Below are 27,959 nucleotides of genomic sequence, written 5' to 3'. Positions count from 1 at the left end.
TCATGCACCTGATTCTCCTGCTGTGAGAAACATCTACTGACAGTCATGTAATCTGCATAGAAACACAGAGAGAGAAGTTTTCTGATATTTTGTCCATGCTGTAAATGACTGTGATGAAGCAGCTATGAGTACTTTCTTATATCTTCCTTATAAAACGGTATGCTGTGGTACTGGTTGGCATTTCAGCTGCAGCAGTTTTAGTTTTTATTGAGGTAGAATTTGTTGATTTTTCTCTTTTATACAACAAGTAGTGTCATAAACAAAATTTGTTCTATAAGACAATAAATGAGTGGCTCAGAACTTTCTAATCTTTAGTTTTTCTATATTGTCCATATAAATCTGATGTGCTTAATTCTTAAAGGCTACTTTTAAATGTTTTTTCTTTAAACAAGTCAGCCAGTAACATAATGAGCCAGAAGTGGGGTAATACAAGCTGATGTTGTTCATAATGATTTAAAAAATTCAGTCTTTATTTTTGTAGCCCCAGTTCACAAAATGCAAAGCAGATTATTGAAAGTGAAGTAAAACAACAAAACAACAGCTTAAGACATCTCTGTCTCCTCAGTGTGTTCCTGACAGCACCAAGACTCATTTGGACATCCTGCAGATGATCGAGGAGAATTCAGAGATGGAGGACTGGGTTCAACCTCTCAACAACGCTGGTCCAATCCTCGTCAATCATCATAAATACACTCACATCTATGTGGATGGCCTACTGAGCAAGAGGAACAGACACCACCCTGTCCTGTTTCTGTCTCTATGTAAGTTGTACAGTACCAATCAGGGGAGTGGGCCGTGAGTTAGATTAAATGTCAAGATGACATAACGTAACAGGTCAGTTCCTTTAAATAGGTTGTTACAGAAAGGGAAAAGAGCTTTGAGAAATTCTTTAATTTACAGTAAGAAAAAGAGACTAACATAGAGCTACTCATTTTGGCACAAAGATGGTTCAGTTTCAGACTCTTCGCAATCATCATCTGTCTATCTAAATATGAATGATGCCTCAAGAAATGGTTGAGGCTTAAGAGGCTTCAGTCTAGTTTCATTCATGGTGTGAACTCTGAAAAGAAAACCATTTTTAAAAGAATTTACCTGCATTTCACAAGGTCAAGTTTTCCATAATAACAATAGCACAGCATAGATTTGTAAGGGAAAAATCAAGGTTGGAGGAGAAGAACGCAACTTTAAAAAAATGTTGAATGAATGAAAGATCAATCAATTCTGATGCATTCAAAGTAGTCAGGAGTAGGGTTGTTCCGATACCGATACCAGTATTGGAAATATGTCCAATACTGCTTAAAAGGGCAGTGGATGGTGTCATATACTAAGAGGAGAGTGACCATAATAACATGCAGGAAAGGAGCCACAGGCCAGATTTGAACCTGAGCTTTTTGCTTCAAGGATTACAGCCTCTATACATGCAGCACATAGACATAATCACTCAGCTACTGGAACTTACCGACGGTCCTTCTTAGATACACTAGGCCTGCTGACTGGTCAATACTACTCTGACTACAAATGAACTACATGAAGATGTAAAAACATGTCAGGAACCAAAGTCTTGTCTGTGCATACAGACTTAGAGATTGAGCATTGTTTTGCGTTTTAAAGTTTTGTGATGAGCAGGAAGATAAATATGATGGTTTTTTTTGTTTTTTTTAATCAAAACCCAAGATGATTCTTCGGTTTTGTTCCCCAAAATAGAGATGTCATATGTTGAACTCCTATTGTATTGGGTAATAATTTTTTTTATGTTGTTGCGAAAAACCACGCACATGACGAGTCACTGCCCTGTGTGGGCCTGGCCTCACTGACCACTTGTACTGACTAATGCCCATGAGACAAAAATACAGGGAAGGTCATAGTGGTTTAATTTGAACCAGAATGATTCTGACAAATTTATATGTGAGTAAAGTAATAAAAACATGGTCTTCTTGTAGATCTCTACCAGGTCTTGCATAAAGTGCAGAGGACTTTTAGCTAAGATGTGATTAGATAACAGATGTGATGGGTGATCAGTATTTATGTAGTGTGTGTGATGACAGTTTTAAACTAATTTTAATGGTACTTACAGGGTTAAAGTTGTTTCCAAAGCTTCAACAAGTTGCGGATTCAAAAGTGTCTAAAAAGGATGTGAATGTTTGAACCACATGTAGCACGCAGCTGCTCAGGTGCTTTATCATCCTCATAGTTTTAAATGTTGATAATAGAAATCATTATTAGTAAAAACCATTTTCATCAGTCTTCTATCATTGCTTTGATATTCCAACCAGTATAGGATATATCTCTCAGGTTTTATTTACAAATTGTTCAAGATGCTTTACTGGCATGAATGGTAACAACCTATGTGGGCAAAGTGAAATTCAACAAAACAGTCAACTACAATACTGACATTTTCTTTACAATAATTAGCATTTACTGGAGACAGGGCTAACTCCAGTTCTGAGGAGTAATCTGTGGTAAGGAAACGTGAATTTTTTGAGTGGAAGGGGAGTGTACTGTTGCTCAACAGCTTAAAGCTTGACTCATCCTTTTTCCTGTGTCGTCACACAGATAATGGACCTATTCATAAGGCGGTGCAGAATGAAAACCAGACTATTTTGATTGCTGAATATCAACTGTTCAACCACAGCACCCACGTTCAGAACATGATCCTGAACCCCATCACTGTGAGTAAATCCTGCTGCCTAACCAAATATCCTCCCACCAGACACGAGGTGGAGTGGGTTTATTCATAAAATCATGGTTATAGTGTGTAAAGGGAAACTATGAATTATTCTTACTATGAAGTGGTTTTGTGCATTGAAACATTCTTCGTCTTGTCTGTCCTTGCAGAAAAAGCTTTATGCAAACTCCAGAAGTGATTTGGTCCAGGTGGATGTGGCAAAATGTGCTCAGTATGGAGACCACTGTCAGGACTGTGTGTTAGCCAGAGATCCGTACTGCAGCTGGAATGAGATCCAGTGCATCCTAGAGACACCGTAAGACACCAGTTAACACAAACATTTTTATTTCTTTCACCAGTTTTCATGCACTGCCTCAGCTGTGCAGCTTTGCCACTGCAAAGACAGAAGCCCCCCTAGGCGCTCACATAGCTGGTAGTTGATGTTTGACCATCAGACTTTACTTTAGGCGGTCATGAGCTTGAAACCAAATATACTCCTGTTCCACCCTGCTCAACTATACATTTTTTTTTCAGGAGCTTTAAATATGAAATTAATCTTGAAGTTGTGTTTGATGAAGCTTTTGAGAGAAACAGATTTCCTGGATAAATTAGGTTTGAATAAAACCTTAAAGCTAGCTTTGTCCTAAGTGGGACCCTACTGGTTTGCAGTGCTCGTAAGTAAATTTTGTGAGACAACTTCCAGGTAAATGTAGGGCTAAAGATGACTTCACACCAGCAGATTTCACACCAACAAGAACAAAGATAACAGAATATGATGAGCCATATCTTGCCATTGGCTTTACCGGTACAAATATGGGTATAAAAGACAAACCTCTGCTCCATCATTTTACCACCATCTACACTCAGAACCTTGCCATGACGAAGTGACATTTTTGGAAACATATGAAAGATAAAAAATGAAATATCACATTGACATCAGTATTCACACCATTTTCAAAACACCTGAAATTTAGCTCAGGTTCCTCCCATTTCTCTTAGTCTTTGCTGAGGTTTTTCCACACCTTGCTTGGAGTCCTTCCTCAGTCAGCTTACTTCCTGATTTGCCTCTAGTGTCTGCTAGGCTGTCCTCTGTGCTCACCACACAACAGGATTTCAGGTTGTAAATGCTGAACATGTTTAATATTTACAATCTAAAGCTGGAGCACCTCTGTTCAGGTCAGAGAGGGAAAAATGACAATCGGCACAATTATCATGTAGTATGTGGCCCACTTAAGGGTAGCTGACTCCCTGCTTTTGTATTTTAGTTTGACAGAAAATAGGGAACTTCATGCAGACCAAAGACTATGACATGAAGTAAACCACAGAAGAAGGTACAAGCAAACACAAAAAAAGGAAGATGTTTGATAAGACAAGGTTCAGATGACTTTTGACTTGTCCACTGAGCTGTCTGAGTTTATTTAAGGTGAAAGGAGTCATTAAAGAGCAGTGGCGAATTTATTTTACACCACTATGGCTGCAGGGAGACGCTGCAGTGATTTATTCAAAGTGTGCTTAAAGCCATGATAAAAAAATGCAATCAATGCAGTTGAGGTAATTAATGTACTAATTCTGGACCTTGATTGCATCCCAGTTTATGCATAACTCTCTCATTCCCCAATCATATTTAATATTCAATGCAGTCTGGTCTTTTCGATTTTGGACAAGCACTTAAAAATCTCAGAAATGTCTTTCTTTTTTGTCATATCTGTAAATGTAAATGCTGTTGAATCCTGATGGTGAAGTACTGATGATGTATCAGGAGTTTGAAAGGTCGTCCAATTTCACAGGAGAAGGTTTAACCACTTGTAACTTTTTCAATGGGCTAGACGGCACTTGAAAATTAGGGTTAGGAGTAATCCCCGAAATTGTCAGCTCAGCCTTTGGCTTCTGCAGACAGCCTCAAGTGGACATTGGAGGATCTGCAGTTTTGTTTTTAATTCCTCAGTGGCTTCATTTTTCAACCCCGGAGGTTAGATTTTATCAAAGACTTAAGAGGACGCAAGAACCAAAGGTGTGTTCATTGCGAGTCAGCATCAGTCATCAATACAGTCAAAGTTTAATCAAAGATGTGTGTTAATGAAGCACACCTTTCTGCAGCTGATTCACTGTAAACCACACTTGCTGAAGTGTCTTCAGTTTCAGTGTGATGAAACAGGGATTATTAGCTTGACTTTGATCATTTTACAAAAATATTTCAACACTTACCAAACAATGACAGCTCATTATGTTGTCATAAGATCATCTAAACTTTGTTTGACTTGATAGCAAACAGGAAGTGTACTGTATACTAACCTGAAATCAACTTACTGTAAACCTTTTTACAAAATGTGTGGAGACTACTGGAGATGATTATTCTGTAAAATTAGTTTAAAAAGTGTCTATATTGAATGAGTGTTAAAATAGAGAACAAGCTGTCCAAACATTCAAACACATAACCTCATTAAGCAAGCATGACCTAATTTTCTTATCTCTGCTCATTGTTTTAATCGTTGGTCTCTTCTGAATACTTTCTGTAATCATCCTCCAAACCTGTTTGAAACAGGATTTCCCCCAAACAATGATCTGTCTCATATGACTTATCTTCACATGTTTGTACAAGAACTTCTTTGTTTGATTGGAAAGTTACATACAGAGTTGGTTTATTAGAGAACAGAGCATGTGGAGGTCATGAGGTTTGACTGATCACAGTCAGAATATTCAAAATATATAGAGGAATAAACCAAAAGAGATAAATATCTGGCTTTAATGTATAACAACCAAAAATATTTTCCAGATTTCTTGCAGTAAATAAAATGTTTGAAAATGCAGCACATTTATTTTGCTTTTGAAGTGTCTTGAAATGAGATGTACTTTCTGAATTATTTGGTACTTCTCATTAAAGTACACTGAACAAATTGGCTTGACCCCTTTGCAGGTAATTTTATACCTCTGTATAAATCAGAGCCAATAAGTATGCCTGTTGCCTAAAGGCCTAAAGGCCATTTTTTGTCCAAAATTGCCACTTGTCTGAAAAGAAAATGTTTTTTAGTCCATGGGCCAGACCAGATATCAGTACCACTCAAGGTTGAAAGGATTGTAATAATTTTTGAAAACATCAGGACACACAACTCAGACACCGGAGTAGTAGTTTAATCATGTGAGCAGAGCTCACAATAACATCTTTGTTGGGTTTTTTTGCGCTTTATTGCAACCTTTTCTTGTCCTCTGCTCTGTACTGTATGGAGGAAAGGTTTTCATATGTGTGTCTACTACTAATTAAAATATCTCTTTAAATAACAGATGACTTACATTTGGTGTGTGAAGCTCACATTTGGAGAACATAAAACAAATGATGTAAAATATAAGAAGAAAAAAAAAAATCACCATTTAGTTGAATTCTCTTGGACTCTTAAGTGATCAGTTACAGACTTTAATCTTCTGCCTCTGTTCTCACTGCCTCAGTGAACTTATTTAAAGTTTCATAGTTTCTCTCGTCTTTTATAACCGTTAATTATCTATTTATGGCAAATTTATAATTAACCCTGAATATACAAATGTTTAAAAGTTTCAATAGCATTTAAAGTATGCACACCTTTGCGACGGTTTTAATCATTTAGATCGCCCTCAACAAACAAAGAATATAGATGGAGTATTAAACAATATTTAGACACACCGCCCTGGCTCGTACGAGCAACAGAGACACACAGCTGGAGCAAACACACACACACACACACACACACCCCCACACACACACATAAACGGCGCTGACGTGCTGATCCTCCATTTAAGCAGAAGGAGAATGTTCAGGTCTGAGTTTATCCTGCAAATTCTGAAATATTTTCCCTAAACAGATAGAAGCCTTCAGTCTAACCAACACGTCAGTGCGAGTGTGTATCCATATATGTCTGGGAGTGTCACGTTTATGTGTGTCATAAAGCATCAAAGCCCTTGGCGCGGATGAAGAGACCAGCCACTTTTCAGTTGTTTTGGAGGGAAATTTGAGCTTTTATGTGCCGAATGGCCTCTCTGTAACAAGTCTAAATCAGTTAGTCAGTTGGCTAGTTAGAGTCACGCTGCTACCCACCATGGCCGAAATGCACCCGCATTTGGCTAGTTGACAGGTGTAAATGTCAAGCCTTGATCTTGCATATTTGTATCTAATTGACATTACTTTCTAGAAATTTGTTTTCAGTTTGACATGAGAGTGTTTTTAGTGTATTTTTATTTTCCTAAAAGCCTAATTATTCTGACCATGAATGATTTATGAAATCAATAAAAGGGTGGGGGTAGATACTTTCTATAGGCACTGTAGCTCAAGAACTGAGTTTGCAGAGATGTCCGCTCATATTCAGGGTTGAACTGATTGGATTTGAAGGTCAAAGGTCACTGTGACCTCAAATCATGTGAGAAATTTATCTGAAATAATCACAAAATATTTTTACTAAGCTCTCGTGAAGAAATCCCTGAACCCATTAAAGGTCCTAATATTGGTCTCCACAAGTAAACTTTGCAGACCGATGTTCTGCAAAGACCCAGCATGCATGCCAGCCTCTAGACATCCTTTACTTTACCTACCTACCATATGGCCATCTCAGCACCACAACAGACCCAGGCTCAGGGAAAGCGACAGTTCTGATACTACCTAAAGTGGCTTGACTTATAGCTGAAACCACTAAAGACCCCCTTCCTGTTACACATGAAACTGCAAAGGGAACTCAAGAGAAATAGAGATAAGTGTTAAGAGAGGGTTTAGCAGGATGGTGGGGGAGACAGAGACAGGGTGGGTAACCTTAACTGAGGGTGGCACCCACCTCTACCTGACTGGGTTGGGATTTTTGTCATATTTGTCACAAACCTACACTTGGAGGTTGTGGGTGAATGTATAACATTTGAAGGTCAAAAGTCACTGCAAATTTATTGTGAGGTTGCTGTGACCCTGTACCATAGTGTAGCATCTTAGGAGATAAAACATCATTGTTTAAGTAGCTTTGTATTTGCCCTTTTTCATGAAAAGCTTTTTAGTTTTGTTGCATGCATGTAAACACTCTTGTTAAAAAAAAAACTATGTGATGTAGGAAGTAAGCTGAAAGCCTTGCTATGTACACAAGCTGAAGGTTTGCGGTTAAACTCTGCTGCTTACTACTTCCTGATTTTGCTTAAAATGAATACTCTGCAAGCCTTCAGGTGTGAGGCCCTCTGCACATACATTTCAGTACTGATTACTTTGATCTATACTAAAGGGGATTTGTACTACACCTGGTGTAATCTACAAAACTTGATCAATGAGGGAATTTACCAGAAAATGTATCACTAAAAACAATACTGAAGACTGAGGTCCATGCCAACTTGGGATTCACTGTCAAAATTCCCACCATCAACAGGACACGTGACAATTGTTATTGTATTAATGGTTCAGAATTGTTAAATGACTTGCTTTAGTATGGGGGAACTTCTTTAGTAGATCTGCATCTGTTATAAAGCAGTTGTTTTTAAACATGCACACAATTCTTGAAAATTTTCCTGGAATTTACACAGGCCTGCCATTTCCCAGTGTAATCTGCTAACAAAGTCAGGGTGAGCTGATGAGAGATGAGAGCAGGAAATGTTCAATAAAATTCCCCATGAGGAAACAAGTTTTCAGGGGTGTGTTTTATGAAGTCTCCCTAACAAAGGGAAAGTTCAGTGGCAAGCTGTCCTGATTTTTTTTTAAAGAAATTATCAGATTAGCGTGAGTGATGACCGTTTGGGTGAAGCTTTATGTGGAAACTGAATTATCTTATACTCATGTTGATCTGTCCTCTACATCTGTGAAACCCCCACATTTAAAACTTGATAAACAAGTGATTATACTTTTTCTGAGAACAGTATGCTTATCAGAGCACTTAACAAGTAATTATACTAAATTATACTTAATGAGTAATTTCAGTTTTATTTGCAGCATTTGCTCTTCAGTGTAAAATACGTCATGGTTAAAAGTTTTGGGCTTATGGGACATCTGTATGGTAAATCAGCTGAGTCTGGTATGTTCTCACAGCTGCTCTTGAATTTTTCAACTGTTGCATAAGCACTAGATTTCTGTCATGTTGTGCTAGTTTTAATAGATGCTGTGACAACTTCACTTACCACGTTTTATAGGGGTGCAAGATATCGGATTTTTGCTGATATCCGATATGCCGATATTTACAGATTCATTTTAGCCGATACCGATATCAATAATATATTTAAATATGCTTTTCAAACAAAAAATTTCTGCCCTTTTGGACACCCTCTAAGGTTTAAAGAATAAGGACGAATAAAGTAAAAGACCTCAACTGACACAGGTCTTTTGGTTCAGCACTCTACTAATTTTTAGTATACATGGACAAAATTTACAGTCAATTTATGCTAAAATACACGGGCAAAATATTGGATACAAATATTTACAGAAATTTTGATATCTGCCAACACTGATACCCTAACGTATTATTCTGGCAGAGACAGAATGGCACACAGATCCAAGAGAAAATCCCCAGCCTCTCTTCTACAGGGATATACAACCCAAATTCCCAAAAAGTTGGTACACTGTAAAATTCCCCCAGCACACAAAATGTAATGATTTGCAATGTCATAAGCACTTATTTTATTCACAATAGAGTACAAAAAACATAGATGTTGAAACTGAGACATTTTTGGAAACCAAAAATGAAAATTCTGATCTCATTTTGTATTTGATGGCAACAACATATCTCAAAAAAGTAGTTTTTTTTTTTTTTTACCATTGTGTAGCATCCCCTATTCTTTAATAACAGTCTGTAAACATCTGGGAAGTGAGGAGACCAGTTGCTTGAGTTTTGGGAGAGGAATGTTGTCCCATTCTTGTCTTATACTGTAAAACCAAACAAGTTGAGGAAACTCAAAATATTTGTTGAAACCGAAAGTTTTTAAGTAGTGGAAATAATTTTTTGAGTATGACTAAACTCTAAATATGTAGAGACAACTGATTATGTAAAAAATTCAAGTACTCACTTTAAAAAAAACAATTGTTTAGTTGCAGGTACTTTACCATTGTGAGTTACATCAACTCAATATTACTCAATATTACTACATTTTTGTTAACTTAACTTAACCTTCTTTTTGTTAAACTACACTAGAGAAACTTTCCTACACTTTGAATTTCAGTTTAAATCCAAATCAAAACATGTTGCATGTTCTTCATCCACTGCAGTTTTCCCCTGTGCCTTTTGTATATTTTAATCTTGAACATTATATCACTCAAGGTAGGCCAACTACATGACTGTAACTGAGAATAACTAAAAGATGCTCGCTGAACCAGGAAGTCCACTTCCTTCATGTTAGGCATACCATCCATTACATAAGGTGTATGGTGCCCACAGGCAGGACTTGTCTAACCGAGTCAGTAACTTTACTCACGGTGCAAAAGTACCCAAAGGCATTCTGGGAAACTGCAAATTAAGGGATAATTGTCAAATAATTTAATGGCTAAAAATGCATAAAGGGATTGAGTACTGTTTACTTAAATCTGAAAATGTGTTCTATTATCTCAGAGAAATAGAGTTTAAATAGCTGTTGTTCAGCATTGATGTGTGGGATGTTTTAGCTGCCCACACCATAGGCACTATGAACTGTGTGGGTCAAGAGGGGCTGAGGTGGTTTTCACCTTGACCTTGTACCTCAAAAATGTATTCAGTTTATGGTTGAATCAGAGTGAACATTTGTGCTGAGTTTGAAGAAAATCCCTCAGTGTCTTTGAGATATCAATGTTGTGGCCTGAACAAATAATGCCTCGAGACCTGGCTACCATCCATGCAGAGACATAAAAGTACAACCTAGAAAAGGCAGTGCTGTCTGATGGTCTTGTTTGCTTTTGCACCAAAAAAGCTGTTGATTTTAGCAGTTTATTGATTTTTCCTTTTGTGTTTTACTTTCTCTGATCTGTTTTAAAGTTCAAAATCCTGTCCTCTGTCTTTATCTTTGGAGTTTTTTCTGAATCAGATCTCCTTTTCTCTCACAGTGACGGGAGTGGCACAGTGCAGGATGTGGCCCATGGGAAACACGCGATCTGTCCAACTCCATCAACTTCATCAAAGGAGCACTATCTTGGACTTGGTAAGTCAATTATTATAATATAACCAAATGCATTCACATGGGTTGCTGAGAATATAACCTACACAGGGGTTTGTTTTGTGATGTAATAACTATATGACTGTAATGTCACAAAGATTATCTTCATATGAAGTGTATCCTTGCCAGACTTTGCATAGTCTTTCAGTTTGCTTTGAATATCATAATTGAATATCATAATGATGTTCCCAGAGAGTAATAAGACGCACACGTTTAATATTATGAAGTGCTGCAAGCCACTGCTAGTGCACACCCTGAGTAGGCTCAAAACTCTGCTTTGTTGGTGCGTCCATGTCACTGACTGTGGGGTGCTTGAGGAAATACTTGTGTAGGAACTGCCCACAACCAACAAGGACTACAGTTCAAACTGTGTGCATGGACTGACAATGAAATCCTTGTGTTTGGCCTCTGAGGAGAATAAGTTGGCATTTGGGTAACAATGTAAAAAAAAAAAACATGGAGTCATACTCCATTGACAGTGGGCCTACATAAAATCAGTGTCATTTGGGGGGTGGGGCTATAGCAGGTCTTTAAACAGCCTACACTCGTCAGGCACTTTATTAGGTACATGTGTTCAATTGCTTGTTAACACAAATAGCTAATCAGCCAAGCACATGGCAACTCAACTGCATTAAGGCATGTAGAGGTGGTGAAGACAACTTGCTGAAGTTCAAACTGAGCATTAGATTGATGGATTTTCACGCACAATCATCTCTAGAGTTTAAGGGAAAATATTCAGTTTGCATGAAAATGCCTTGTTGATGTCAGAGGTCAGGGGAGAATTGGCAGACTGGTTCGAGATGATAGAAAAGCAACAGTAACTCAAATAACCACTCATTACAACCAATGTATTCAAAATACCATCTCTGAATGCACAACATGTGGAACCTTGAGGCAGATGGGCGAGAAGACCACACTGGGCGCCACTCCTGTCACCTATGAACAGGAAACTGAGGCTACAATTCACACAGAGAAATCGTAGAAACAACATGAAAGCATAGATCCATCCTGCCTTGTATCAGTGAATCAGGCTGGGGGTGGTGGTGGTGTAATAGTGTGGGGGATATTTTCTTGGCACACCTTGGGCCCCTTAGTACCAATTGAGTATCGTTTCAGTGCCACAGCCTACCTGACTATGGTTGCTGACCATGTGGATCCCTTAATGACCACAGTGCACCCATCTTCTGATGGCTACTTCCGGCAGGATAATGCACCATGTCACAAAGCTGAAATCAACTCAAACTGGTTTCTTAAACATGACAATGAGTTCACTGTACTTCAGTGGCCTCAACAGTCACCAGATCTCAATCCAATAGAGCCCCTTTGGGATGTGGTGGATCGGGAGATTTGCATCATGGATGTGCAGCCGACAAATCTACAGCAACTGCGTGATGCTATCATGTCAATATGGACCAAAATCTCTGAGGAATGTTTCCAACATCTTGGTGAAACCATGCCATGAAGAATTAAGGTAGTTCTAAAGGCAAAAGGGGGTCCAAGCTGGTACTTGCAAGGTGTACCTAATGACGTGGCTGGTGAGTGTATAATAAAGCCTCTTATTTGGCTTTGGGTGGTGCAAATTTGCCTTGCCTGTTTTGTACCCAGGGGAATTGACTTTCAAGAGTAACCAGGGGTATAATGGTTCATCCCTCTTCAGAGCCAGTATAGTCTTCAGAGGGGTACAGATGAGGATGAAATTATTAGCCCCCCTATGAACATCTTAACTTTTCTGAAGTATTTTCCAAGTGCTGTTAAACAGAGCAAGGAATTTTTAACACAGCTTCTCGAGACATCCGAGTTTTATTTTGGATCCTTACAGTATTTGATTTTGCACACAGAAACAAGAAAATTATTAGCCCCCCTGATGCTGGTAGTCAATAGTGTCTCCTTTTTGCTGCATAAGAGCCTGCTGATTTCAACAAGTCTCTGACATGTCTCCTGAGGAATCCCAGCCCATTCTTCTTTGGTTTATCTCTCAAGCTCCTCCAGATTTGATGGTCTTCTGGCATGGACTTTGGTCTTCAGTTCACTCCACAGATTTTAAAAGGGATTCAACTCAGGACTTTGTTCAAGCCAGTCAATAAGGTTCACTCTTGTCTTCTGGAGGTAGTTCTTCACCCAGAGTCACGCACATTTTGAGTCCTTGCCATGTTGAAGACAAAGTGATGACCCAGCCCCAGTTTTGTTGCTGTTTGCTTGAGGCTTTCTTTCTAAATCTTCTATCCTTCTTTCTTCATGATTCCTTCCACTTTTACAAGATTCCTACAGCATAATACTCCCACCACCATGTTTCACTGTGGGGACGCTGTTCTTTGGGTGATACGCCTCTCCCCTCTTTCTCCAAACATCACCAATGTCTCTATGGCCAAAGAGCTCGTGTTTAGTTTCATCTGACCAAAGAACACACTTCCAGTATTCCTAATCCTTCTCCAGGTTGTTGTTAGCATACTTCAGTCTGCTTTGGTGGTGTCTCCTCTAGAAGTGGAGTTTTTCTTGGTCCTTTCCTGTGCAGGGGTCTAACATTTGTCTTCTTTAAACAATTCCTGACTTGGCTAAGTCCTTCACTAGTGTTTTAGCAGTTGTTCTGGGGGCTTTAAACACATCTCTCACTAGTTTTCTTTACAATCTTTGAGTCTTTCCTTCTTCTTGACTGTGGGGCTCTCTTTGAATTTCTTGATGATTTTTCTCACTCCAATTCTTGACACTTGGAAACACTGTGATAACTTTGTACATCCTTCTTCTGCTTTGATAGCGTCAACAATTCTTTTTTTCAAGTCTAAAATGATTTCTTTCTTTTCTTTTGCCATGATGCTTTCTCAGTGACAGCTCAAACCCTCATTGAAGTTTTTATACTCTGTGTAAATGTGAAGATAACCCTCAGTTGAACTTGATTTTATGAGCTTTGAGCATTACATCATTGCACAACAGTTGTTTGTGCTTTAGCTCATCAAGGAAGTCAGCTCTAAAGGAAGGATAAATAATTTAGACCCTGGTATCTTTTTATTTTTGTGAAATAATTTTGTTTCTGTTTGCAAAGTAAAATAATGTAAGCATCCAAAATAAAGCTAGGATGTTTGGAAAAGCTGTGTTACAAATTCCTTGCACATGGGAAATGCTTTTAAAAAGTGATATTTTTCTAGGGGTGGTAATCCCTTCATCCTCATTTGTATGTTTTGGGTGGTTGCTGGGGTGTTGTTAATGACGCTGGTAGGAAAGGGGAGAAGCTGCTGTGGTGTGAGGTTTTAGTCTCAGTGGTCTACACCATTTTGCTTGGGTGGATCCCCTGAAAGAGGAAAAATCTCCTCAGTGGCAACTGAGGCGTCACAGAAATGGAAAAAGTCAGATTTAACCAAACAACACCTGTAAAAACTTGCCAGTTTTGATCATCCGTCTGAATAGGGCACTTATCATGATATACTTTGGCTTGTTTTGCCTGAATTTTGGACACTAACAAACCTCTAATCCTCCACCGATGCATCTTGGTGTCAGAGCTTTAACCTTCAAACACAACTATAACATCGTATACTCACCAAATTCATCCAGACCATACAGTGATGGTCACTCAGCTCTGCCTACTACAGTTGCTTACTTGCTTTTGTAATTTTTAGTGTTTTGTTTTAGTGTCATGAATACATTTTACCCAATGTGGGAGAGAAAAAAGTGTACAAGAGGCATCCAACTTCAAGCTGCAAGCACTTTGAACCACGCGGGGGTGCTTGCAGTGCAAAGCTGGAAGGTGTTGCAACTTGGAGGGCTTGTGTCACCTTTTGGGTTTCAACATACAGGAGGGTGGGGGTGGGGGATGTCAAAGTAGGATAAAGAGATGCGCCTTCATGCCATGGTTGTTCCATAGTGGGCTTCAGTGTTATGTCAAACCGGTGTAGGCTTAGCCTCAGTTTTAGTGTTTTGGAGAGGAAACATACATTTCCCTTAGAGGGGGGTCTCTTTTGAGGTCTACCACTTATTTCCTGTGTTCTGGTAGATGTTCATACACTTGTTAGTCATGAAACTGCCTACTTTTTGTGATGGAAAGAAGAAAATCATTACATTAATTTAAATATCAGCCCAAATGTCTGATTTTTACCTCAACATGAATTTTAACATCAGCATCATCATTCACAGCTAAATAATTTGTATGCACTCTCTGAAGGCTGATCTTAATCTTCTGTCTTGACCTCATGCATTCACATAATGCGTGTACTTGCAAACTTGCGGCTCAACCTCCTCCTAGAAGCATGCAAATTTTGCTCTACATGCAGCATGGTTTTTGTGGTGTTGAACAGGTCTTTCATCTCCTCATTGCTGTCTTATTTTTTTTGGCCATCATGGTTCATTCATTGCATGCTGAAGAAGAATATCCACATCATGGAAAGATGCTTACCATGCTCTAATTATAATAAGAAACCTGTCTGGTTAAATGGAGGTTAAGTAAATAGAACAAAATAAACATACAGCACATCATTAAGCTAAACAAACTTCATGTGGTCTTATCTCTGTTTAAATATTTAGCCCAGTCAGATGAAGTCAAGGATCCTGGCAGCATTGACGTTCCCTCCCAGTCCAAGTATTTCCTGGAGTGTCCTGTGTCATCACGTCATGCAAAGTACACTTGGTCACACCCCGGTGGCTCTACGCCATGCAGCCTGAAGGAGCAGCAGTGTCTCCATCTGATCGACAGCATGGCCCTGGATCAGGAGGGGGTCTACAAATGTGAGTCAGTGGAGAAGGGATACAGCAAGGTGGTGGCAGAGTATCGACTCAACCTGAAGAGCAGAGCAGCAACACATTCAGCAGGATTACTGGTCTGGGTCTGTCTAATGGTCGTCCTCTTAGCCCTGAATAAATGATTTAAATACAGGGATCACTTCAGATAATATTGACTTGCTCTAGACCATCTCTGTGCTCCAGTTCTGTTGGGACATGTTTCAATGAGCCACTTTGGAAAAAAATGCCACATTTTCATGCCAATCAACTTCATTTCTAAAAGCATCTAGTTTAAGAGGAAAGAGGCACTAACAGCCACACAGACGAATCTGCTAGAAAATTTCACAAACTTTCATTAGAAATTTTAGTGAATGTTTTGGACATTATGAGGAAATTATTATCTGTAATTTTTTGAGAATATATAAAGAAATTTGGGGGGCATTACTTGAAAATAGCATAGCATGGTAAAACTCACAATTGTTTTTTTCTTAGTTACCAAGCCTGCACCGTTCAGGTAGAAAGCCTTTTTAAAAAACAGAGATACTCTGTAATACTAACAGTATTATATTTATAAGTTCAGTCATCAAATTAAACCCTGAGTAAGTTTCCGTTTCCTCTAAAGCATATCATCTTTATGACAAAACAGAGCTCTGCTTGCATTAGAGCACAGCTCTGCACAGAGTGAAGATGCAAGTCGCTTCTCTTAACATTCAGATAGGAAGAATAAAGGTCAGACATTTGGGCAAGTTGGTGCCTGATTATCATTAGTGTGGGAATATTTGTGAGTTAGACCTTGGAACAGAGCAGATGGAAGGATACCTCACATATCTTTCTTAGGCTGGCCACGCACTACACCGTCTTAAGCCTGACTTTTGGCCAGATTTGCTCCTTACTGAGCTGGAGGACAGCTCTTAAACGAAAACATCACTGTACTGTCACTGTTATTTTGATTTTGTTTTAACCATAATGCCCTTAATGTTCATTATTCTGTTGAATTCACATTTGATTTTTTTGAGATATGAGATCTCCATACATATGAGATCTCATATGTATGGAGTCTTCACTGTGAGATCTTTCCCACCAGTGGTGTAGTGATGTTTGTAGAAGTGGCTTTACTCTAAATTTACAGACAGCAGGTATGTGGTCTCACGGTCAGGCTGAGTTGTCTAGTGTATGCATTCAGAGCACTAGTTAGATGAAAAATCAGGTCTGGTGTCCGTGTTCTTCCATGGTTATAAAATTGATTATGATTTGAAAACTGTCTAATGCAGTGGTTCTCCAGCAGCCTAGAGTCAGGACCCACCTTCACCTGCTTATTGAGAAATCACAACCCAAATATTTAACATTTTTCAGTCATAAGCAGGTGTTTTTAATAAAGAAAGGGTAACTGGATTTGAGCTGGAACTAAAGATGCTGCAAAACAAGGAGATCTCTTTCAAAATAATAGCACATCATTACCCAATATTTTTGCATCCGCAACCCACTGAAAATGGCTTTGTGACCCACCTTTGGGTCCAGACCCACTGAGGGTCTAGTGTGTGGCCAGACTAAGTGAACCAGGCCTTATTTAGAGTCACAAAGATGGCTTTCTTTGTCAAACCTTTTTCTGTTTAACTCTTTATTATCAATATAAAAAAAAGAATGTATCCTGAAGCTTTGCTTGTGTTCTTCCCTGATTTTTAATCAGGTAACGTGTGAATGCACACAGACCTCTGTGTTTATGAAAGGATCTCTGTCGAGTCCAAACGTCTTTATCTCAATCAGATTTTTGTCCATTTTAATTCCGTTATTGTTGTTTTGTCTTTTGAAGGCAGCCATGTTACAGACTGTTTTTCTACCTTTGTGTAGAGAGTTTTTGTCCTTTTGGGAAAAGCATCATCAATGCAACCCTAAATGTCCATTTATCTTTTCATCAGAGTATGAGCTGACATACAGGAGTGAGGAGCTCAGCAGAAATTCTTTATAATAGGTTGTTGCATTTCGTTTCCACATGTCAAAACACTAGATGTTTTATGCAATTCCTTACAAAGTAAGTTTTGCAAGCATCCTGATGTTTAGAGTCATGTTGAAGTGCTGCACTCATTGCTAATGAAAGCAAATGTCTCAATATTAACAAACGAACAATATTAACAAGTTCTTTTTTAGAGAAGAGGCAGATTTCTTTTAATAATACTCCTTTTAATCAACCCAGATACTTTGAATGAAAATTATATTTAAAATGCAAAGAAGAAATGTTTCTTAAACCTCAAATGTTCCTATTTTAACAAATGTGAACCCTCTGACAAACAGCAGAATATATAGTTCTTTTCTATAGATGTCAGAATTTTTTACTTTGCTAAGTTATGTACTTGATTTTTATCACATCTATTTAACCGAGAGACAGAGAGAGCGAGAATTTAAACAGATTTTCTTCCTGCTAATCTCATTCTGTAGAAGTTTTTTTCTAACATAATCGCTGTTATCGTTTCCTCTAATGTTAAGGGGGCCGCTTCTTGCTATCATTTCCTTTCTTCTGATCTACCTCAGGATTGTGTGATGAGCTTTGAGTTTACACAGACTGCTTCAGAGTATGAAGACTGTTCTTTAGTTGAGGTAAAGGTGTTGTGAAACAGCCTCAGAGATGTTGAAATCGTTGTTTCTATTTATAGCCAGTGAAGTGTGAATGCACAGAGGTGAACCACACAAGTGTTCACGTACCACAGTAACATTTTATATCACTGAATGTTTGAGCCTTTACGAATTAAGTTACTGATTTAACTTTTCTGCACATTTATTCAGTTTCAGCACTTTATTTTCAGCAAAACTCATGTTTGTGATTCTGTGACACGTTGCATTCACTGTTTCTAGCCGTAAATCTGTTTGTCAATAAGGAAAAAATTAGATCTTTACTTGAAATTGAAACATGATTGTTTCTGTGCCAATCTAAAATAATTTCTATAATCTCTTGAGCCTCAAAGCGTTAGAAATCCATGATATTGTACTACAGCAGACAGACTTTACTAGTCAATTGTCTTGAACTTAGATGCCCAAAGATGTCCATATTTCAGTACAATTCTCCTGCTGCAACAGGAGGTATTTTTTATTTTTCACAACATATCAAACATAATTGTAGGTTTTTTATATTGTGTATATTTTTATGAGATGTTTATATGGAGTTGTTGGTTGATATGTGTGTGATACATCCACAGGATTTTCTGCGTCCACCCCTTAACAGTCAGAAGATATTTGATGTTGAAACTCCAGATGTCTAATGTTGCTGTGAACATTTACTATGTGCTAATAATTCATGTTTTTTTTTTAGTTACAAAGAGCCGTTGAAAGGAAGTGCTACACTGCCACTATTGCTCTCTGGTTCATGCATCAAAGCTGTGTTGTTGGTACTGAAAATTTCATTAATGCAAAAACTGAAAAAAAAAAGATTTTAAAAAATAATAATAATAAAGAAGATTTTATAAACGCAAAAAGGTTTTATTAATGCAAAATAATTTTCATGCAAAAAATGTATTGATGCAAAAAAGATTTGATATGATAAAAATGATTAAAGTAAAAAAAAGTATATAAAATTAAAAAAACAAAAATGCAGCTCACTGCAAAGTCTATCTTTAACTTATTATCAGGCTGTTTTGTTGCTCTTCATATGTCTTAAGTCTTTTTAAGCTTTTCTACAGTGTTTTTATGAAAAGGGTTTTATAACTAATGTGTTATCATTATATTTATTTTTGATTCTGCTTGATTAATCTGAATATTTTCATTACCTTTTCCCCAGTATCTCAATGAAATGTTCTTATTAAGGTAATTTATGTGAAGAAACAAAAAGATGTTTTTTTCAGTGCATGTATAATGCAGTGAAAAAATGTTCATATAATGTGGCAATATTACATGAGAGGGACTGAAGTTAAAACAGCCGGTGTGAGGGAACTCCTGGCTGAAGCAGGGTGATCAGTCCTGTTGATGGTCGACTGTGGCTCTGCAGAGTCGCTGTCTCTCAACCAGGGGTTTGATCCCCAGCTCCTGTTGTCACATGTTGATGTGTCCTTGGGCAGTTAACACCAGATTGCTCCCACTGCTGTGTTGGTGGTGTGTGAATGTCTATGGATGTGTTTGAGTTTACAGTGATTGCCTCTCTACATAGCAGCCTTCACCATCAGTGTGTGAATGTGGAGTGAATGGGTAAGCGCTTTGAGTAGTCAGATGACTAGAAAGGCGCAGCACAAGCTAAAATCCATGTTTTTCTGCTGTATATTCACACAATGCCTCTTGAGGATACAGTCAGAAAAGTTGTATGATCATATTTTAAACAATAGAATCCCATTTTTGATTAAGGAAGACATCAGAAATCAATATTTAGAGGAATATATCCATGATTTGAACAGCTTTCATGCATCATTGTTGTTGGGTAAATTATCCTGGTGTGCAAATTCAAGCAGCTCTGGTTGTTTGTCCAATAGACAGGACTTCTTTCCATAGAATGGGTGTAGCTGCTGCTAAACTCAACACTGGAATTAAAATGGCTTGTGTGCATGAAGAGATGTTGATTTAAGGGAAGTTTGCAGTGGTGGTGTCTACTGAAACAGTTTTTCTGCCAAAGTATTCTGAACTCCTTCTTAAAACATGCTCCTATACAAAAATATCTAATGTTATTTTCATTGCATTTGTTTGAAAAATACAAACAAATAGAATTTTTTATTAGTTTTTAATCATTTTTATTATTAAAAACTTTTATTAATTTTTATTAGTATGTAAGTTATTAACAGAGTGTGTTCATGATTGTTGAATGATTGGTAACATTTTCACTTCTGTACATACTGAAACTCTGAAATGTTGACTTCTATTTTTGTACCTGTGTATCTGCTCATGCATTCTGTTCCTTTTTTACATTAATTTAAATAAACCCACTTCCCTCCTGTGTTTACTGTAAATGTTAGTCTGTATTTACTGTACAACTGGCTGATAAGCTTTAAAGAACTTACAGAGCTGATCCATGCTCTATACTAGTGAACGCCTTTAAAGTCACGATGAATTTAACAGAAACTGTAGAAAACACAGCTGGCTTTATTATTTTAACTTGTCGAACAACATCCTAAGAACTATCTCCAATTTCCAACTACTCTCTTGCCATAATGGACATATAAACAATATTCTGAGCTACCATATTCTTATCATTTACATGCCCATGTTCCTTTATGCTGATGACTCTTCACTCTTCATCTTACAAGTTCTAGGATTACTCTGTATGACAGGACTAGAAGGTACAAAAAATTCAAACTTTTTCTGCTACAGAGTAAAGAGGAAATAAAAAGAGAGGTTTGACGAGAAGTCAAATTGTCACAACTTTTACTGGGACATTTCCTCAGCATGCAACACGTTGGTTTTTAGTGTGATCAGAGGGAAAAGTGATACTCTTAGTTCCCATGAGAATATTTTTCAATCATATGTTGAACTGGTTTTACTTCCACAGTAATGTCCTGATGAAATATCAAAATTAACAAATTAAGTAACAGTTATTTGACAATGGAGAAATCTGAGATCATGTGACACAAAAACCTGCTATGGTAGCTAAAATTATTAGTACTTTTGATTCAGGGTATTCTAAAATGAAGCTATTTCCATGATATTAATGACTAATAATGCTGAAAGATAAAGCTTCTAGGCTAAAAACCAGGTCAAGCCCTCAGGATGTTGTTTTTGCTGATATTTCTTCTGAGCATACGCCTTAGGCCATCACAAGATAACAACCACTCCCTACTTCAGGTCACTTGGTGTGACTGAAGCAAAATACTGTTTTGAAAAATGCTTGAGTCAATGTAATGTAAGCTCACGATATAAGTCATGTGATAAAGAATAGTGGCTGTGACAGGTCTGGAGCTTAATAGGAAGTGTGCTCTGTTGGGTTGAGATCAGAAGATTTTATTCGAGCATTGAAGAATAATCCAGTTCTTTGCCTTCAGAAACCATTGGGTTGCTTTAATAGCATGTTTGGGTCATTATCCATCTGTTCTGCAAAATGCTGTCCTGTCAGTTTTGGCTGAATTTGAGCAAAGAGTGCAGAATTAATCTTCTTCTGTCAGCAGTCACATCTTCAGTAAACAGGAGTGAGCCTGCTCTGTTGGCAGACATGAATGCCCATGCCCAGACCTGCTAAGGCCTGTGTTTTTGTTGCTTTAGTAAATAATAATGGGTATTAAGGTTTTAAATGAATGGTAATTATTGCCAAAATTCAGGATGGACCAACCTCCATGACTCTGGGCCCTAGAAAGCTTTACCCCACGGATGGCCTTACCCATGCCATACCACTGTCTCCTCCATATTTGACAGCTGATGTGATACACTTTGGCTCACAAGCAGTCCCTTTCCTTCTCCCCATGCCCCCTTCCCATCGTTCAAGTATAAGTTTATCTTGGTTTCTTTTGTCCAGTGAATCTGAGTCTAGACCTGGCAAAGCTTTTTAGATGTTTTCTGGTGACGTTTATCCTGGCCTTGGATGTTAACAGTGGTTTGCACCTTTGCAGTGGTTGTCTTCTGTGGTCTTCCATCATTTTCATGTTACTGAGCCCACCAGTGCATCCTTGTTTTAAAGATTATTTCTGAGCTTTTTGCCTTCATTTGAGAGCGTCCAACTGCTTACCAGTTACCAGATACCTTTGAGCTCCTTACAATGGAGGTACTCTGAATAAAAAGGCTGTAATTTCTAAATAGCAAATACAATATTGAAAGCCCCTAAAGGAAAGCCTGATTGCTTTATTTGAAATCCATTATGGTGGTAAATAGAAGTAAAATATAAAATTGTTTGGCTGTTTAAATATTCAATGGATCCAAGCATAAAAGCTGCACAGACAGCTTGTTGTGTTTGTGTTTTAGTGGCGGTCCACTGAAGAGGAGGCGAAAGCAGTTAACCAAGTGTCTTATCAGAGAACACGAGATAAACCGTCTATCACATGTTTGCAGAAGCCCCAAGACATTTTAAAAAAAGACCACAGACACAGATTAGGAATAAGATATAAAGTAAAACTTTATCATGACATACAAGTTTAAAGCCCTGAGAACCATATCTTTATATTACTAATATGAACAAAACTGAATGTGTGAAAACCACTTTGGAAAAGTGCTCCTCTTAAATACAATCAGCACAAACCAGTTTTTACAAGCATTCATGTGTTTTGTCCTATTTTTTGTTTGCTTTAATCAAAGAGAAAACTATAATATCAGTAATATCATTATTATCATGTCCATAATAATAATAACAGTACAAAAATATGCACAAACCCCACAGTTGAATTAATATACGGAGCATTGTACAAGCCAAAAACAACAACATAAAATTGATAAATGAGGTATTCGATAACCACTTGCATATGCGCCTGTTTTTACACAGATCAGGTTAGTTTTTTTTTTTTTTTTTTTTTTTAACAATTTCAAACTGAATTAACTCCAAAATCATCTGAGAGACAAAAGGTTCTGCAGACTTCCAACTTCACAGCTTCCTGAGTGACGAGACCTTGCCTGCAGCTACTGACGACAAAAAATACAACACCAGAACCAAAGAGGCGCTCAGCCGAGTGAGCGCCGCTTCGGTCGGCGCTCGTCCCTCAATGCAGCTTCAACATCCAACATCGCAACAGTGACTGCAGCCCACTGCCCTGAGGTATTGTGGTGTGACGAGGTAGGGGCGGTCTCTAATACACACAGACACACAACACATTCATACACAATCATCCACACAGCAGGTTACAGAAAGAAAACTCAATCTTAGCAGGAGGAATCGTCTGAACTATAGTCAGAAATATCTCATCAGTAAAGATGCACGATATCGGATTTTAGCCCATCTCTGGTAAATACAGATTCCTTTTGGCCAATACTGACATCAATGTTTACAACTCCTTAAAAACACTCTAAAGTTTAAGGATGAACAAAGAAACTTCAGTACTTAGACGAAATTGAAAATTTTATAATCAAAGAAAAAGTCTTTATCTGAAGTAGGCCTATTGGTCCAGCATGAAGCGCCCTACATTTCTTTGTACCTATGGCCTATATTTACCACAGATAAAGGCCAATATTTATAGCTGAGATAGACCAATGTATACAGCCAGTAAAGGCCAATACTTAGAGCCAACAAGGGCCAATATATGCCTTTATATCAAGCTAATATAGGCTGATTTTTAGAGCCTATAGGGGCCAATATTTACAGCCAATATAAGCCAACATAAGCCAGTATTTACAGCTGATATAGCGCAATGTTTACAGCCAATAAAGCCCAATATATTCCATTATATACAGCTGATAAAGACCAATATTAACAGCTAATATAGGCCCAAAACTCAGCTGATAAAAGCCAACATCTACCAGAATTTACAGCTGATATAGACATATATTTACAGCCAACAAGGTCTGATGTAGGCCAATATTACAGCTGATACAGGCCCATAATTTCTAGCCAACATCAGCCAATATTTAAAGCTCATACAGGCTTGTAATTTAAGCTGATATAGGCTCACAGTTTCAGCCAATAAAGGCCAACATTGGCCAATATTTACAGCTAATATAGACTGATATTTAGAGCCAATCAGGGCCAATATTGCAGCTGATACATGCCCATAATTTAAGCTGAAATAGGCCAATATTAAAAGACAATATAGGCTGATATTACAGCCAATATATCAGTTGTAGATATCCACAGAATTCTTTCCATCTGCTAATACCAATATCAAGCACATAATGTCATGCATCCCCACTCTTTACACTTATTTTAAGCCTCATTTTACCAAATCAGTCTAGATAAACATCTTTTTCTAGGGTATATAGTATAAATAAGGCTTATATTGCTTGCAATAAGTGGAAATATCAGCCAGTGGGGCAAGCAAACTTTACTTTTTGGGTGTCTTGTAATGGGGTCTGCTGTCTGAAAGAGTCTGTGCTTGCATGTGTTGTATTTTTAACTCGTTTCAAGCATTTCATGCCTTATCTTCTCTGCTGTGTATCTTAAAATAAACTGTTTAGCTAGCTTACCGTGTGTAAAAAGATATTTTGACTTGGAATTCGACCAATTCACTTGCTGAGATTTGAGTTTTAACAGTGCAGGTGGCTTAAAAATGAAATCAGTGAGATAGGCAGAGGGACCTGAGAAAAAAAGGTGGGTTGCCATCCTGTTACTCTTCTCATTCCCTCTGAATATGAGCTACAAAGTGCCTTTTAACAAAAACACAGCTGTGGTTTTACTGGAAAACTCTCATTCAACTTTAAGGGAGACTGATGATAATGTAAACATTTATAATTGGAGTAAAAATTTAAAACGTCACCAAACCTCATGTTTGAAATTACATATTCTGTCCTACAATACAGCTGACTTGATGTTTGGCGCCACCTACAGCATTTTCATGGTAATACAAGTGACCTGCTTACACGCACACATGCACACACATGCACACACACAAAGGCAGTGAGGCTACACTATCAAACAGTCATTGCTTAGACTAAGCAGATGAAACAGAAAGCTTGGACTTAGAAACATGAAAACACTTTAGTAACCTGGCCTGAATGATCGAGCTCCAGTGTTACTAAAAACTAGGTCCACCAGGAGAAAACAAAAACAAATAAATAGCAAACTCAGCTTGAAAACAACTGATGTCTAATGTCTGATTGAACTGCTTCCTAAAATAAACTCGATTACTCTCCAAAGGATTAAGCTTGAAGACTTTTTTCCCGACTGGCGCAGCAGTGAAACCTGCGCTGGTCGGATCTCACCAGCAACTACTTTAAGGCAGCATCTACAGTTCTCACCTTTAGAAAATACAGTTATGTGTCATACAGGGTCGTGAAGGGTTCACCTGAAGAACTCGCGGCTCCGTCCTCAAACCCTCAACTGTGATCTGCACTGCAAAATGTGACGCGTAACGGCTAAAGCACAGTCTAATGAAAGCATCAAGGCTGCCCACTGGAGGTCACTCTGGGCTTTAAGAGGTTTCTAAACAGTTAAAATGCCTCACATTCAACACACATAAAGCTAGAAAATTATTTTTTAAACCTTTGTGGTATTTCAAAATGCTATAAAGTTACTTTAAAGGGAAAAAGGATAACTTACAATTCACAGGGTAATCTGTCAGGGGCCAAACTTGCAGGCCTGTTTTTATAATATTTCCACAGCGGGTGTTTAAATCGCTAAAACGGCCCATAAATGTTTCGAATCTAATAAAAGGGAGCAACTCAGGAAATCCATCACATCTGGGCTGCTTTTCTCATCTGCTAACAAAAACATCCACATGATTATGGTTTGAATCCAGATTTTAGTCTCCAAATTCAGTTTAAACGTCCTTATTTTTAACTTTTTAATGATTAAACCATGCCATAAAATCTGAAACAAGGGAACTTACCCTATCTAGAGGTATCACTTGCTTTAAGAAAAACTCAAAAATTATATTAAATGACATTAGATGCATTTTTTTATTTTTTATTCTTTTTTAAATCTATTTTGCAGTCCATATAAAATAGACATTGAACTGCCTTGCTGTGCATCACAGCGGGTTTCAGGCAGGATTGTACGAGGGATCAATCAAGAGGAGCGACCTGGCTAGTCTTTGGTATCTAGCTGTGCAATAACCAGCAGATTAGGGTGTTAAACACTGGTCGATGATTGTACACATGCATATCATTGCGCCGCTGTCGTGAAAGAAGACGTGTTAGCTGCGATTTGCAGTCAAACGTAAGGTTAACGTGGTTTTCTTTTAAACTTCTTGACTCCTGAGATTTGAAACCTGTCAGCAATCCTACAAATGTACATGTGTCAGTGAGGAACCAACTTTTCTGTTCCTCTTCCCTGAAAAAAAAAATGCAGATATATATATCACTCTTTTCAGACAACAACTTGAGGAACCAAAAAGAAAAAGCATAAAGAAAACGGAAGCAAGCATAAAACACGATCTACAAGTAAATATGGGGGGGGGGGGGGCGAGAGAGAGAGCGAATAAGCCCGTCCTAGTTCTGTTTGCCCTCAAAAATCACCAGCGCTGAGTCGGTGTGTTCAGTTCCAGTTCAGGGAGGAGTTCCACCGCGGGTCAGGGCGTCAAGTCTTGATGGCTTTGCAGCCATTTGAGGTATGTAGTGTCGCTCTCCTCTACGGAGAGGCCGATGAGGTACTCTGAACAGTCATGTAGACTTGTGCATTCTTCAGGTGAGACTCCTTTTGTTTCCTTTACATTAACAGTGATTCTTTGCAGCTGTTTCCTGAGAAAGAAAGAGCGGGAAGGAGAGACGCCCCCTGAAGCAGAGAGGCCGCTATGAGGTCTGAGAGCTATGCACTGCACCTGATTCTGCACTACCTCCGACTTTGTGCGCTACATGTTTATGGACAGCTTGTGCGGACCAGCAATAAGTTAAATTTCAGGACATCGTGTGCATTAATGAGTTTGTTGAAATCACGTCCATATCAGGAGGTTTGTACATCATTAACCCTCCTATCACTCTAATGGACTTCACATGATCTGAACAAAGGTTGTAGTTATGAAATCAGGTATTTTATGTGCTGATCCACAGCATCAGAAAGAGTCTACTGGGTTAAAAAGAAACGTGAGCAGCCCTGGTCAAAAGGCCTTTCACTACTCTGTACATGAGGTTCCACTGGTGAGAGTTACCCGACTTCCCCTGATTGCAACTAGGTCAAAAAGAATACAAAAATAAAGTTGATTCAGGTTAAATATACTACAGCTCCTGAGGTAAAGACACCACTGCAGGTTACTTGATTTGAGGTATGTAAAAAGAGAAAAACTAAAAATAAAATCATTCTAAAACACAAAATCAAAAAGACAACAAAATGGCAACAAACAAACAAAATGTCCTAAGATAAAACTTTTCAAGTTCAGTTGTGACTACGCCTGTCAGTGGGTTTTGGCTGAGCTGATTGTGTTTAGCATGTTCATCATGATTAATAAGAGTGTGTGTCGTTGTGTGTTTTTAGTGTAGCGTGTCTGTGTGTTGATTTAATGCATAGCTGTGCGTTTTGGGCACGTGTTGTGGTAGAAGATTCTCGGGCTCTGTGTTCATGATTGGACAGCCAAGAGGTCGACAGGGTTGATGAGGTATTTGTTGTGCAACAGTTTGTTTTTCGTAGCGGTTTCTCATTGTACGGTGTTTTTCTAGCGGGGCCACCCGGTGGAAGAGAAGCCCAAGGAGCAGGTACAGAGGGCCGCCTGAGTTAGGGGGACCCGCTGGGGGCTGCCTCGGCCGGGCTGGGACCCTTGGAGGAGGCGGAGGACGAGGGGCTGAGGGTCTGAGCCAGGGGTGCGGAGAAGCCAAAGCTAGTGCTGGTTCCAGCCGGGGAGGCTGAGGCAGCAGCAGCCGACACAGCGGGCCCCGGGGCCCCTCCAGACTTCTGAGCAAACAGAGTTCCTGTCAGATGATGAGAGACATCATTACCAGAGATGCAACAAGTGACACTATTAGGGATGATACTGTTAAAAATGTGTAAAATAACTTTTAAGCTAACTCCACACATCACAAGGGA

At 38.5% G+C, this 27,959-nt stretch overlaps 2 protein-coding genes across 3 annotated transcripts in view; one reads left to right on the top strand and one right to left on the bottom strand.

Moving 5' to 3' along the window:
- LOC121510390 (semaphorin-7A-like) overlaps positions 1–20,377 on the top strand; it is a 34,782-nt gene extending 14,405 nt beyond the window's left edge. Inside the window, exons 10-14 of the mRNA XM_041788421.1 lie at positions 566–761; positions 2,554–2,669; positions 2,836–2,981; positions 10,656–10,750; positions 15,275–20,377. Coding sequence (XP_041644355.1) covers positions 566–761; positions 2,554–2,669; positions 2,836–2,981; positions 10,656–10,750; positions 15,275–15,612 — 891 coding nt within the window. The 3' untranslated portion in view covers positions 15,613–20,377. The remainder of the gene's footprint in view (positions 1–565; positions 762–2,553; positions 2,670–2,835; positions 2,982–10,655; positions 10,751–15,274) is intronic.
- A 6,035-nt stretch (positions 20,378–26,412) lies between these two features.
- The window catches only part of LOC121525101 (AT-rich interactive domain-containing protein 3B-like), a 99,733-nt gene continuing 98,186 nt past the window's right edge, over positions 26,413–27,959 (bottom strand). For both annotated transcript variants that reach the window (XM_041811008.1, XM_041810929.1), the window contains exon 9: positions 26,413–27,844. In XM_041811008.1, the coding sequence (XP_041666942.1) occupies positions 27,651–27,844 (194 nt within the window). In that variant the 3' untranslated portion in view covers positions 26,413–27,650. The remainder of the gene's footprint in view (positions 27,845–27,959) is intronic.

The sequence above is a fragment of the Cheilinus undulatus genome, linkage group 1, assembly GCF_018320785.1.
Source record: "Cheilinus undulatus linkage group 1, ASM1832078v1, whole genome shotgun sequence".
Classification (NCBI taxonomy): Eukaryota; Metazoa; Chordata; class Actinopteri; order Labriformes; family Labridae; genus Cheilinus; species Cheilinus undulatus.
The sequence above is the reverse complement of the archived record's forward strand: the minus strand, read 5'-3'. Positions and strand labels throughout refer to the sequence as shown.